The sequence below is a fragment of the Scleropages formosus genome, chromosome 2 (assembly GCF_900964775.1).
Source record: "Scleropages formosus chromosome 2, fSclFor1.1, whole genome shotgun sequence".
Lineage (NCBI taxonomy): Eukaryota > Metazoa > Chordata > Actinopteri > Osteoglossiformes > Osteoglossidae > Scleropages > Scleropages formosus.
Genome location: NC_041807.1, coordinates 41669321 through 41684524, shown reverse-complemented (window position 1 = coordinate 41684524; position 15204 = coordinate 41669321). Strand labels below are relative to the sequence as shown.

The following is a 15204-nucleotide window of genomic DNA, read 5'->3' as shown; positions in this document are numbered from 1 at the left end:
TTGTGGTCTTAATGTCATAGGTTTGCATCACTTCCCCAGCAGTGGTGCCCTTGACAAAGGTACTTGCCCCGAACTGATAAAGTAACAGTTACCCTCCTGTATAAGTTGAGTAAATAATTGAAAAGTTACTTATCCAGCCTTGTAAGTTGCCTTGAGCAAAGCTACGTAAGGGTTAAATAAATGTGCTATAAACAGAACTGTATGTTAAATTCACAAACTTGGTATAGGGACATATGTATAAAACTTTTAATCCTGTAACATTCATTTAGACATTGATAAAAGGAATGTTATCCTAAAATGGCTGTTCTAAAAATATTATTCTAAATGTCAGTCAGTATAGTGACAATTATAACATTTAGTTGTGTCATTCGTTCACCTTTGTGTTTGACTTTACACTAAGTGGCACTTGTTGACCTGGTGGTATGCATTTCTTTGGAAAATTCTGACCTTACATTCTACACACTGGATGTAGGGGGTTTATCTATGTGAAGGTTAGCAGTTGCATAAGTGATCTCCAAGCAGCATCTGAATCAGCTGTCAAAAACTGACTTTCATTGTTCCCTGGCCAGCTCTCTACAGCTTAGCTTTTATGCAAAAACTCTGAGACAAACTTTTGGTATTTCCCTGTGTGATAACTCTGGGGTTTCCCAGGATTCTGGAAATCTTACGAAATTGTGGTGTCATGTCTGAGTTTGTCAGATGTGATTTGTCTCATAAACTCAGGATTTAAACATTCTGGTAGTTTGACAAAAGGGTTGCTGTTGGATTACAGATCTGCAGCAGTGACCCAGAAAGTCCCAGGAAGGAAACAAGCAGACACCCAAGAAGGATTTTAGTTTCCTCTGTATTGTGTATGTGTAAAGGGTGAAGTGTAAAACATTTATGTTGTATCAGTTTGACTGGAAAAGCTCCACAATAAACATCTAGGGAAGGCTATTGGTACCTTTGTGACCCAGACCACTGCCCTTTCATAAACTTGATGCCTTCCCTTTGGTCAAACAACACATAACTGTTCCTGTGAACCTAACCACTTATCTTTTCACCATGAATCAGCTCCTTGATGCTGCTTCTGTTAGCACAGCAGAAGACTTCCTGAAGTAACAAGACCCACCGAGTTGTTTTGTGTGTGCAGGGCTTTGGTGTGTTACTGTTTTGTCTGTTTTGGGTTAACATACGGAAGTTTTTCTGAAGGTGTCTCGCCCAGTTCCTCTTTTCTCATGTTGAAACTTGGACTTTCCCCAAGTTGCTTCCCCCCATACAATGTATTAGACCTGAATCTGAGCACAGGAGCATTTAGTAGATAAGGGCTTGATTCACATGTGATTTTCAGCAAGTCAGCATGGGAAGTGGTGTTGAATTAACAAGGAGTGGAACTTGTGTAACTGGAAAGTGTTTCAAACTGCTGAGTAATGCAACATCCTGCAGGATTCCAGAGTTCAGCATTTATTCATTCATTGTTAGGTGCTTCTGTCCAAGTTGATGATACATTTTTGTTTGCTCTGAATTGCACAACAGATGAAGAGGTTTAGACACAGAGGATTACAAACTGTGCTTTGATCTGACAATACAATGTTGCTATTTAACATTCCTCAAGTAACTGCCTATGTAAGTAACATTCAAATAACAAATACATAGATAATCGGCAGATGGTACTAGGCTTATGTAGCTGTCAAGTGAGACAAGGCTCTGAAAGTGGTGTACTTTTGAGACCCTGAGGCAGTTGATAGCGTAGTGGTTAGTGCTGCTGCCTTTGGACCAAAAGGTTCCTGGTTTGAATCCACCCACTAGCTGTAATACCCTTGACCAAAGTACTTACTCTAAAATTGCTCAGTTTAAAGAACTTGGTTGTATAAAAAGGTAAATAATTGTAAGTATCTTAAAATTGTAATTCACTTTGGAGAAAAGCTTCAGTCAAATGAATATCTTATATGCTGGGAGAGATGCAGTTCAGAGAACTCAAGTCACTACATCAGCCCCAAAACCAGGGAAATAAAGAATTTTCAGGGTGAGCAATCAATTTTTGATAGTAATGAGGACTTGACAATTTCTGGAACGGTTTTAAGACATCTGTTCAACGCAAAAGAGATTATCCAGAAGCACTGGGATGAGTTTCCCCAGTAATCTCTACCAGCTTGACAACATCTGGTTGGTTCATGTTGAACTAAGTTGACAGATTCAGTTGAAAAAACATAGAAAACTACAAGACAGAAAAAGAGGGAATTGTCTCAGTTGTGGGTATTACTGTACTTTTTCTCAAGCCCCTGTTTATATTTGGCTTCCTGTTTTGTCATTGAGGTTGCCTTTCCAAAAGTCACTTCTTTGGGCTCTGAGTTTTTTAGAGTATATTGTTATGAGTGTAACAGCTCTGATTTTGATATTTTTTACAAACTTGATAAACACTTAGTAATGCTTAATTTTTTTTTTTTAAAGTTTATTTTATGTGCTGTGAATGCACATTTATTTTTGCAGTCTAAATCAAAGGATTAATGTCAGCTACTGGTCCTAATCAAAGGCTAATTTGTTTACCCTGGATGACCAGCTGTGGTGAATGCTATAAAGTTCTGGTGAGTCTGAAAATGCATTTTAACAGATCTCTTGGCTGGAACCTGTTTGGGTATCCACTGGTTTATCTTGTCTACCTGTAAATGTATAAAATTCTCTCTTTTGGCTGCTGTTCTGGACCATGGAGAAGGTATGAGGTCTCTTGGGTTTCTTTTGCACAGTTTAATGAAGTATGCTGCAATATCTTCTCCTTTGGCTTTTTCAGTCTCTAACAGCTCCTTCTCACTATCATTCCAAGTATGTGGCAGAGTATTGAGCTTTCTAGCACTTCTTACTCCAAGCCTAACCCCAGACATGCAGAGCTGCGGGCGTATTGCCGTTCACTGAGAGCTGTGTGGAATTTTAATCTCACCAAAATGGCTCTGAGATATGCTAGAATGCTTGACATATACCATCTATAAAATCTGCTCAAAATTCAGACCCCATGGATACCAGAATATTTGGACCCTTATAAGGGCTCTTAAATGTGTGCAATAAATGTGGTTGTGTACATTTTGTCTTTTGACCTGAAGAAGATGATGCCAGAAAGTTGTTTGAGAAGGGTTCGGTGGAATTTTGCACCACTGAAACCGCAAGTGCTCCACATCTGTTGGGAGAACAGCACCACTGTTTCTACCTACCTCAAGTTTTTTTTTCAGGTGGTTAAGCTCATGAGGAATAGCACTCGTAGATCGATGTCAGCTGCGGTTGTACTGACTGGAAAGGCTGTATTTCCTTGGCAGCAGGTGGTGTACTGACTGAGTACATGGATGTGACAGATTCAAGAGAGAGATCAAGTAAGAACAGTGTGGGAGCATACAAGCTAGCGCACAGCTACATCATGTGATCATTGTATCTTTTCTTCATATAGATATACTTTTTCACTATTTTATGGCAGTCAGATGAGGGTAGCATAAGGCAGGGCTGACAAGTCATGGTTGTGGTTATGACCGATAAGTTAACAGGAACATGTTGTCTGTTTGAACAGTAAAGCGATGCCATTACACAAACCTTTTAGTTCTATACCCTTTCTTTGCTAATATACATAAACCACAGTTGAAGCAGAGTATGTTTATAGTGGAGGGAGAGGAGCTCTTTTTTTCCTTCTTGCTTTGTGCAAAAACAAGGCATTTCTTGTGCTCTGTCTCATATTTGTGGTTTTTGATTATATACTGCACATCTGTTTCCTAGGGTGGTTATTAGGGGAAAGAATTAATGGTAATCCTTTTCCCTTTGCTTGCTGTGTAGTGATGCTGGGAATGTAGTGGACTTTTCATTGGTCTGGTGTTATGTTATGGTAGTTTCACTGTTGATGTAATGCCACCATGCTTCATATATGTTTATATATAGGAAAATGCTACCATCCAGTAGACTTTTGGTGCTGGGCAGATGTTTCAGTTTTGGAGTTCTCCTTTCTTCTCATTTACTGTAGTGAGCCAGAGCTCTTGGGGCAGTTTCTCTTACCCTAGTTTACATAGCTCAGGGTTTGGGTTCTGTTCACCCAACTGTAAAACATCTGTTGTTTGATAAACCTCAGTGGGATTTTAAACTGCTGTCATTGAAAGTGCCTGCTAACATCTTCTCCTTTCAGGAACGAAGTTATAAAGTATGTATAAAAGTAGTGAAAGGTTATCTGTTGAGGTGCTGCTCTTCCCCCTTAAGTTACTCAATCCGAATTGCTTTAGTAAAATATTGGGGTGTATAAATTACGTAATGTGATGTAGGAAGTGTTAAATTGCAAGCTGTGTAAGCTCCTGTGGATGAAACCACCATGTGTGACCTGACTGTTTGTGTGATATATACTGATCCATTCTGTTGCTGTTAAAGTGAAAACAAGTGCCCTTAGTCCTCAAGGTCTCTGAGCTTCTGTGAGAAAGTCTACATATCTGGTTAACATCAGCTGTTCTAGGCAGAGCTGAGGAACGTTTAGCTGGACCAGTGGACCCACCACCCCTCTTCCTGCAGCGCAAACCCCCTTTTCATCCTCAGGAGATAAAGCTGTTGAAATGGTGCAGCAAATTGTATGGTGGGCATAGCTCGCTTCTGTCCGTGTGTGAGCTGGCACTCACCTCAGTGCACTCTGCCAGGACGTACTTCAAGGGCTGCCAGCACTGATGCTGGGCTCCAGGCCCTGTGTGTTGTGTGCCAGACCAGTCCTCCACATGAGCCCACCTACTGTCAACTGAGTCACCATGCAGACCCTACCTCCTTTTCCTCTGGACCATGGGATGTTCAAGAATATCTATGAATAGTGCTAGTGATGCTGATGGTCACATTGCAACCGCTGATGAATTTGCATGTACAGTCAGCCCTTGGTATCCACGAGGGGCTGGGGCGCAGCCCCCTCGCAAATCCAAAAATTCCCAAATTTTTTCACCCCCCCCCCCCCAAAGGTCTGGGTCTTTACTTTTTTCTGCCTCTTTGCATCACTTCCTGAAGCTTAAGGAGCACTACACTTTGAGCCCATGACTACACTTCATAGTTTCTTGCACAAAGTCCACTGCAAATTGCTGCAAGAAAGGCGAGATGAACACTGCAGAACAACGGCATGGCTGAGGCTGGCTGCTGAGACAAAAATATGCAGCATCCACAAACATCATGTAGGGATAGCTGGTAGCGCAGTGGTTAGAGCTACTGTCTTTGGACCTGGAAGTCGTAGGTTCGATTCCCACCTCTGGCTATGATACCCTTGAGCAAGGTACTTACATGTCACTTAGAAGATGCTTTTTCACTTAGCAGATGCTTACTTACCCTAAATTGCTTCAGTAAAATTACCCAGCTGCATAAATGGATAAATAATTGTAAGTATGGGCGGCGTGGCGCTACAGTGAGCAGCGCTGCTGTTTCACAGCACCTGGATGGAGCGAGAGGACATGAGTTCGATCCCCACTCAGGCTGTGTGGAGTTCGCTTGATCTCATCTGTGTGGGTTTCCTCCAGGTGCTCTGGTCTCCTCCCACAGTCCAAAGACATGCTGTTCAGGTTCACCCGTAGTGTGTGAGTGACAGAGGGAGTGTGTTTCACTGATGTATGGATGAGTGTCCCAGTGTAAGTCAACTTGGTGAATAAGGTGTGTGGACTGATAACACTATATAGAGTTCATTAGAAGTTACTTTGGAGAAAAGTGTTGGCTAAATGAATAAATGTAAATATAGATTCCACGATTCTTTACCATACTTGCTTTTAAAAATATTTTGTATACATAATGACATGAATGCTTTTATGATTTACTGAACGTTAAGTTTTGTTTACGTTTTGCTATGTGCGCGTCTGTAGATTCTCGTTAGGCAGAAAACCTCAGTCTTTTATGATTTGTGTACTGTATACAGTGTTGTATACATAAAAATAGAATAATAATGTACATATATGCTTTTTTGAATTGCTGAACATTTCTTTACATTTTCTGGTCTGCGAGCGTGTTCTGTGAGGTCACAAAAGTCCCAAAAAAAAAAAAAATTCCCGTTTACTTGCGAGATGATTTTCAAAAATTGATGTAATTCACAAATATGTAACTCGCAAATTTGAAGGGGAGACTGTAGTCCTATCCAATAAATATTCATGTTGGGAGGCGGGAATTGTAATTCGATGTTATTTATTTTTCCAAGTCGTTATTAAGTGCTGTCATAGTCTACTCTTGCTCCAGAGTGGTCTCATCCACTTTTGTCCTAAGAGTTGAAGGCATTGTGTTCATTTTTACTGTGATTGAATCCATCCATCTGGTTTTTGGTCATCCTTTTTCATCAGGCTTTTCCAAACATTGCTGTGAGAGTACAAAGTATGATGATGTCAGTAATTTGACATAATCCAACATCAGTGTTTTCCTATCTGTCCATGATATCCTTAAAGTATCCTCCAGCATCACAGTCCAAAAGTCTGTTTTTCCTGTCCTGCTTCATCGCTAACCCTATTTCACAGCCATACAGTGTTATGGAAAATATCATTGATAGAATAATTCTAATGCTTATTCTTGTAGATACATCAGCACATTCTGTTTCTTCGGTGTGTTTCAGTGTGCATCATTTGAACTATTTCACAAGCTAATATTGAACTCTGTCAACGTGATGTCAAAAATGATATCGCTGTGTAGTTAATGTTGGCTGTTTTCAATTCTGTGTAATAACAGAAACAGGCGTTGTTGCTCTCATGGTTATAGTCAGTGCATAGGGAGGATATTTACTGAAAAGCTGAACTTCTATGAAAAATGAATGGGCAAGCAACAGAAGATCAGATGCAGGAAGACACTTTATGACCAGTGTTGAGGGACAAGGCTGTTGAGAGCATTCCTGATTTTGCCATTAGCTCATCATTCAGTCATCTGAACTCAACTTTAGTGACTTCTACTTTCCTCTTGTCTGCTCGTTGATACACAGATCATATCTTTATATAATCTTTATCTTTTATCAGTCAAATGGTTGCTTGAATATGTCCTTGGTAGAGCCCTAGAGAATGGTATAGTGTTTGTGGAGGAGAAGGGGCCATCTGGGGCACTCCTGAATGATTCCAGAGTGCTGCTCTTACGCTTCATCGGCTGCCTGATGATGCTCAACCAATGACTTTACTGAACAGCTGCCGTTAAACTCTTTGAAGATGCAGTTTAACAGATTGCAGCATTACCCGGGACTAACAACACTCTGGCTAATCACTAACATTGTAAAGTGCAACGGATGGTATTTTTCAGCTGGGGAGCAACACTGAGCAAAAGATGTTTCTTTTTTTTCCCTGTGTGCTGCACTGCTTTGAGTGTTCTGAAATCATTATGTAAGTAAATTTTTGAGGGGGAGTAGCACTGGCATTTTCAGCTTGTCATGAAAATTGAAGTGTACATGTAGTCGCATATGGTCTCCAAATTTGTAATGTTTGCTTCTTTCAGAATCAGATTTTTAAAAAAAAAAAAAAAAAAAATCTCTCACCCTTCATTAACATTGATCACGTGAAATTCTGGATTACGTTAATTGAAAGGTAGAGCAGAGAGACTTTAAAAAAATATATATGTATTTTGGTCAGTCAGAAAAATTGCCAAGTTTCACTGTTCATTGAAAGTCCTTGATTTGTACTAGACCCAGTTGTAAAGTCCATTCATCTATCCATCCATCCCTCCTGCTTGTCCTAGTAGGGTCGCGGTGGCAGCAGGGAAAGCAGAGAGGCCCAGCTGCCCCTGCCCCCTGCAACTTCCTCCAGCTCAGCCTAGGGGATCCCCAGCCGTTCCCAGGCCAACTGTGAGATATAATCCCTCCAGCGGGTCCTGGGCCGACCTCGGGGCCTTGTCCCAGTTGGCCGTGCCTGGTATACCTCCAAAGGGAGGCATCCAGGGGTCATCCTTATCAGATGCCCGAACCACATCAACTGGCTCCTCTCAATGTGGAGGAGTAGCAGCTCTACTCTGAGTTCCTCCCGAATGTCCGAACTCCTCACCCTGTCACAGAGAGTGAGTCCCAACACCCTGCGGAGAAAACTAATTTCAGCTGCCTGTATCAGCGATCTTATTCTTTCGGTCATTACCCAAAGTTCATGAGCATAGGTGAGGGTAGGGACGTATTTCGACCGGTAAATGGAGAGCTTCGCCTTATGGCTCAGCTCCCCCTTCACCACTACAGTCCGGTACAGCGACAGCATTACTGCTGCTGCTGCTCCCAGTCTGCGGCCGATCTCACTCCCTTCTCCCCTCACTCATGAACAAGACCCCAAAATACTTGAACTCCTCCACCTGGGGCAAATTCTCTCCCTTTACCTTGTTGTAAAGTTTTAAGTAAATTTCTTAACTATTAAAAAATACAGTAATTTCATGCATGTACATTAGGACTGGATATGTAATAAAGCAAATATCACAGGAAGTGCTATGAATTTTGAGGGGTTTTGTCATATCTTGCCTTACTTAGTATGTCTAGATGGGTAAAGTGTACTCCACTGTTAGACTAACAATATATATGCATTTATTCATTTATTCAAAACCTTTACATTTATTCAAAACCTTCCAGATTATTTTTTCCCCCCCATATTTCATAGCCCTGAACAGCTCTTAAATGAAGGCTTTGTGTTGACTGTTGGTCATCTGCAGGGTCAGCTGATTCACAAGCAGCTCCCATCAGTTCGTCTTTGTCCACGCATTGCACCAGAAGTTATTTTGTGTGGTGGTAGTGCTGAATTAATACATTGAAAAACACTACTTTTTTTTTTAAGTAATAATAAAAAAAGGTGAGTGTTCAGGGCTGCCGAAGCTCGTGCTGTTTACTGAATTGGCTAGATTATGTATCCTGAGGTGTCATTCTAAAGCTATCTTAATTCTCTCTGTTTCAGGGGCTGGAGAGTCTGGCAAAAGCACCATCGTGAAGCAGATGAAGTAAGGACAGGCCATTAATCCTACAGTGCTGTGACCATGAACAGATGCCAGTATGGTGACTGCGGAGTTGTGGGTGCAGTTGTTCATCCAGCTTTAAAAATATATAAATCTACTAAATGGGCTATGATATATAATACGCAGAACAGCATCATCTGTACATGAACACACACACATCTACAACTGCTTCTTCTGAGTGGGGTCATGGTGAGCCAGAGCCTAACCCAGCAGCACAGAGCGCAAGGCTGAGGGGGGAGGGGACACACCGCGGCCGGGACACCAGTCCACAAGGTACCCCAAGGAGGACTCAAACCCCAGACCCATCACACAACAGGCCCCAGCCAAACCCGCTATGCGCGCGCACACACACACGCGCACACACACGAAAAAATCAACTTAAAAAAAAAAAAAAGGAATAACGTGGTCTGTGTACCATTTTAATTAGGTCCCTTACGGAATAGCTAAGATTCACTGAATTTCATTACGGGAGAGAAATTGACATACCACCAACCCCTGATGTAGTGTTATTTTCTCTTTGCTTAACTATTATTGGTGCTGCTATCTGCACCTCAGCCATGGGAGCAGAATGACTTTCATAGTGTAAAAGTTATGGCATGATGAGCGGTGCCTGATCGCAGGCAGCCTGAGCCATCAGCTGCTTGGTATAATTACAGTTCACAAGCTAGAATAGCACTTTATTGCCATCATCCTGATGATTAGGGGTAACTCTCCATACATTTAGTGCTCATGTATGACTGTGCCTGTTGTGCAGCTGCCAAGGAGTCCTCATTTGGTTAAAATTCATGCTGGAGAGCTGCTCTTGCTCTCTTGAGCAGTATATTGGATCCTGGGTTATGCAACTGCAGTTTTTCTTGTGCCATTGGCTGAAAATTACTATGAAAAAAGTGTAAATGTATCCTCTATCGAGACTAGGGTTTATGAGTAACATATGGACTTAAGAAGCTGCACTTGAGCCTGCAGCTCCTCAGTCGAGTGATACTCAACCTGAACTGCAAAGTTGAAGCCCTAAATGTCCTCGCTGTAGTCATTGGAAACAACCATCCTCCACCCACAGAATTATCCATGAGGATGGCTACTCGGAAGATGAGTGCAAGCAGTACAAGGTGGTAGTCTACAGCAACACCATCCAGTCCATCATTGCCATCATTAGGGCCATGGGGCGACTCAAAGTGGACTTCGGGGACCCTGCCCGAGCTGTAAGTGCCACCTCTCCTTTCTTGCTCACGTTGGCCTGGCTGTGCTAGCTTTGTCCTTGGATTGACTGTGTGCTTACAGATCTCAATCTCTTAAAAGGTTATTTTGAATCTCCAAGCCATTGTTAGTACTTAAAACTGCACCTTTTAGAAATATTCTTTTCCTTCTCTTAATTTAACTCCATAAGGCTTCCAGTCTCCCAGCTGTTAGCCTACATGATGGAATCCTATGTCAGTTATTTTTGACTGATAGAGTAATAGTGTCTGTATAAAAAAAATTGGAAGTGGGAGATATGAGCAATTTGGCCAGTTCAGGAAGGTATTTACCCATCTCTATTCTCCCTCGCATTCTCTAATCCCTTCTTGTCAAAGGATACTCTAAACAACTGGGCACCATTAAGGAAAACGACAGGTGGCCTGGTGATTCAGGGATTGGAATGCAAAGGCAGTAGATAATTTATCTGTCTCTGGACAACAGTGAGAGGTTACTAATTATTGTTATTATTGCTTAAGATAGTACCATGCTGGGAAGCATGTCAATTGAGGTTTGAAGCAGTGTTGCTCTTTTGCACAGCAGGGATAAGGCATTAGCTTTCCAGTAGTCATATATGTTTCAGGCCACAGCTAGATACAAGTTCAAAGCTGAAGCAGGACACAGCAAGTGGTACATGAATCACTTTGTGTATAACAGTACTGTAAAGGTATTTGTTGGGAAGAATATTTTCATTTGTACTTATCATGTTCCTCACCAAGGGTGGGGTAAGAGCCTGGCCTGAGCCAGGATGTAAGTGCTTTTCGTAATAAATGTGGAAGAGAATTAGTGTTGCAGAATCAATTTCAGGAACTGTGACTTTATTGCGCTCCACAGGGCTTAATCAAAGAAGTATTGTGTGCAGGCATGGTTGCAGCTGAATTTAATGAAAGATTTCATTGTTTAAAGCCCTCGATTGTTTTGCTTCTGGAAGTCTTTCTCCTGTGAGTGTTTTGGTTGACCCCCATGTGAGATGTTGTGGACTGCCAGCTGACACTGATGCACTGACTTTTCGCATTATATATTACTGACTTACCAGTTTTTGAAGAAGATAGGATATTTCAGTTAATTTTTTATAGCTTTTTTCATTTTCTTTTTGTTTACTGTGGTGCAAATGCATCAGGTCTTTACCCTCCAAGCTGCCAGATGGCAATAGAGAGAACCCACACAGAATGGGGTGACCAGAATCTTGTTGGAGTGCCTTCATTATACTCACGTCCGCATGTTTGCAGCTTGTCTGCTCTTCCTGAGTGCTAGTGATCAATTACAGGTTTATGGGATTATTCAGTCAACAATCAGTATTGAATAGGAGTTTGCAGAGATTAGTTTTTCAAGTAATTTAAATTGGGTGCTGGTGGAGGTGTAACGAGCAGTATTGCTTAGTAAGAAATATACCTACCTGCCTATGTAACATTTTTGATGAAGCTTAGTTTTTTTTTTTAAAAAAAGCCCTGGAGTATGTTTTGCAGTGTTATGACATTACGATGGCAAATGTTACATGTTTACGGAATGAATGGCTCTAAAGGCTGTGTTATATTGATGTCCAAGATTTGCAGAACCTGCTGAGTATGGCTAAACAGTGACTTAAACACATTGCTGTTTTGAATATCTAGTTCAAAGATTCAGTTTTGACTCCGGTCTGGTGGAACCTTTCCCCCTCACTCAAAACTGCTGAATCTCTCTCACAACTTAAGTTGACTTTCAAAATGTATGTTCGTCAGACTTCTTTCCAGATTTACTAGTTGCCACCAATACTTTTGTATTTCCTGTGAACTTTATATACTGCTACTCATGTAGTGTTGTTTATTGTATTAAAATTTGTACTCCATGAATTCTATATTCTAATATCATGTAATGTATGGTGGTTTAAATGTTGACATTAAACTGACTACTTCCAGAATCATGTCTGCATCCACGGCCATGTTCGTTGGTGAAATGCGCTTTTGTTCTTGCTGAGTTGTATGGTTTAAAGCACCTTCTACCTGAATAAATGTAAATATAATGCATTCCTGAAAAAAAAACCCTTTGTGATGCATGCTCATAACTGAAACATGGTTACCATTAGTTTTAATGGTATGAAAAACTGTGTTCCTTAGCTCCAAAAGTGACACCCATTTATGCTGAAATATCACCAGTTCTTACTGAAATGGACACTGCTACTTAAGTAGCATTAGTTATAAGAACACAACACAAAAAGGGAGCTTCCCTTCATTGATTACTCTAATACTGTCTGGCTGTCGCTTGCACTTATTCAGTATCTAATCTCATTTGTGATTTCATTACTACTACATACTGTGCGCTTAACAAATGCTCACAAACAAAACATATGATACTAAGCATTTATGTATGAATTTAATGTAAAAGACAGAACAGTGAAGGTAAATTTATGAAAACAACCATCCAACCAATCTCAACAACCACTTGTCCCGTGTAGGGTCGCAGTGAACTGGAGTCTACTCGGTAACGTGGGAGGGATGGGACACACCCAGGATGGGACGCCAGACCATCGCAGGGCTCAAATCAGTGTAAATGAAGTTGCATTCATTGAACAAACTGATATGGTGTCTCACAGTGCCTGGGCAGTGTGATTCCATGTGGGTTTGATCCCCTGCTCAATGTATATGGAAGGTTTGCCCTATATTCATGTAGGTTTATCCTAAATATATTTCAGGTTATTTTTAACTAAATTGAGGTAGTGTGTGCATGCATGTTACATTGCTCTGCAAAGAAGTGAATGATTGTTGGGAGTTTATTGAAGTGTATCTAGCGCTGCAAGTCACCTTGGATGAAGGCATCAGATAAATGTAACTGTAAATACTCTTTAATAAGCTGGTTTGGAGAAAAGCATCTGCTAAATAAATGTAAAAGTCTTGTGCTGCTGAGGTGTGCGAAATTCAACCCCATTAGACTGTAAAGTTGACTTCTTGTAAGTGAAATGAGCATATCTCAAGGGTGTGCTGTATAACTTTTGGGAATGAAATGGTGGCAAACGTGTAAAAATGAGAAACACCTGGAAGATCACCATGAATACAGTGTAGTAGATTATTTTTGTGGCATATAACATTGTCTGTGTCATTAGATGTTAACCTTACCAGTTGCTGTAGTGTTTTTCTAGTGTTATAGGGGAGCATGCAATGTTATATCAAAATTATACCAACAGGTGTTCCATGAGGTGTGACTGTATATGAGAATTAGGCATAGCTCCATGCCACTTCCCTGCTACTCCTGTTTTTGGTTGGTACACTTTCACTATCTGGTCGTCTTATCAACTGGCTGCTCGCAAATTCTTGCCAAACACAAATTGCTTGTACTGGGAGAAATTTAAGCAAACTTTTAAAATAAGTTGTCTTTTAAGGGGGGGCCTATAGTGATTAGTATTGTTTAGTGTTTTGAATCACTTTGGAATAAAGTGTCTGCTAAATATTTACCTGATTTCTTTGTTGAAGGCAGTCTGCAATTTTAAGTTGTATAATTATATATGCATATATGTAATGGGTCTGAAAGTGGTGGGTTTTGAGATCCTTCTTGAATGCTGTGAGGGACTGATCAGCTTTGAGGGTCAGAGAGACCTTGTTCCAAGACATTAGGGACAAAACAGAGAACCAAAGATCTTTTAATTTTGGAACCGTCTTGTGTGTCAATATAATCCCATGCGTTTTTTTCTGTGCTGTGAAAAAGTTGAATACAAGGATTATGGCTGAAAACATTAATATGGAATTTTCAATTTGTTTTCCATTATCCTGTATGGAAACCTGTGGTTTCATATGTAGGCAACATTGCTGAGAATGACTCTTTGTGTCAAGTTGTTGCCTTCAGCTTGTATTTCCTATGTGTCTTTTCCTAAATGTCTTTCACTGTGTTGGATAACTAGCATTCTGCAACTGTCTCTCCCCTCCAGGATGACGCCCGTCAGCTTTTCGTGCTGGCCGGGACGGCAGAGGAGGGACTGATGACAGCGGAGCTTGCAGGGGTCATCAAGAGGCTGTGGACTGACCCAGGAGTGCAAAGCTGCTTCCTCCGCTCCAGAGAGTACCAGCTTAACGACTCGGCCTCCTAGTAAGAGCACACACTTCTCTGATGTTCATCAGGCAACAGTTCAACCTTTCTTCCTTACATTATCACGTAAAAGATATAATCCATCCGATACAATCTGAGATCTGTAATGACATCGCTGTGCTGGAGGGGTTGGCGAGGGATGGTCACATTCCTGGTCCAGTAGCCAACAACTATTGGCATCGCTCAGCAGTGGTATTGCAGAAGACACGACTAAAGATGTGCATGGAAAGCCACGAGGCTCAGCAGTCCTTCGTTGTGCGCTTACTTAGCACAGTAACTTGCCTGTTCTCCGTTTGGCATCTCTCCAGAGTTGCATATCACCAGCAGGCTGCTTGTGTGGGGTTGTGTAGGGCCCTGTCTGTCAGATGTTTGTGTTGTTTTGTTTAATCTGCTTGCTGCTGCTTGTCATCCAAGCGGAGGCATTGTGCACATCGGCATGCAGGATGAAGGGAGGGATATGCCCACGCTCGTACACCCGTTCTGCTGAGCTATACTGTGGGATTTGCTGAGTGCATGGAGCCAGCGTGACGGAGCGAGGCTGTCACACAGCATCACGAGCCACAACAGCCGAATGCTAAAGCTGCAGTTTTGCGTCAGTTGCCTCTCCCCCTGTCTTTTGTTCTTTTTTGTGCTTATTTTCTGTATTCATTTTTGCGTTCGTGCATTTTATCGTGAAAAGGAAACGTGTTTTAAACTGCCTATAAATTCTGTAGTACTCTGCTGCTTCTCCCAGTGGCTCAGGGGACAGTAGTTTTGTTCGGCTCGTTCAAACTTTTTAAGCTGCTTCTTGCCTCAGCGAGGGGAGCTGGAAGGCTGATGGAACGTGAATGTCCTGGTTTCTCGCCTGGTTGCCTGTGGACAGGCTGACGCCTGGTCCTGTCACGTGGCAATCAGACAATGTGATAAGAGCTCAAGCCACATCCTGGGGTGACTTATTGATTGCTGGATATTATTTGCTGTGTGTGTCCTGAGCAGCTAATGGCTTTCACCTTGTAGAACGCAAAGATGGACACATCAGATGGTTTACAA

At 41.6% G+C, this 15204-nt stretch overlaps 1 protein-coding gene across 1 annotated transcript in view; it reads left to right on the top strand.

Annotated features, from left to right (window-relative positions):
• The window catches only part of gnai3 (guanine nucleotide binding protein (G protein), alpha inhibiting activity polypeptide 3), a 30223-nt gene that overhangs the window by 4181 nt on the left and 10838 nt on the right, over window positions 1-15204 (top strand). The window contains exons 3-5 of the mRNA XM_018733938.2: window positions 8835-8877; window positions 9950-10091; window positions 14018-14175. Of these exons, the coding sequence (XP_018589454.1) occupies window positions 8835-8877; window positions 9950-10091; window positions 14018-14175 (343 nt within the window). The remainder of the gene's footprint in view (window positions 1-8834; window positions 8878-9949; window positions 10092-14017; window positions 14176-15204) is intronic.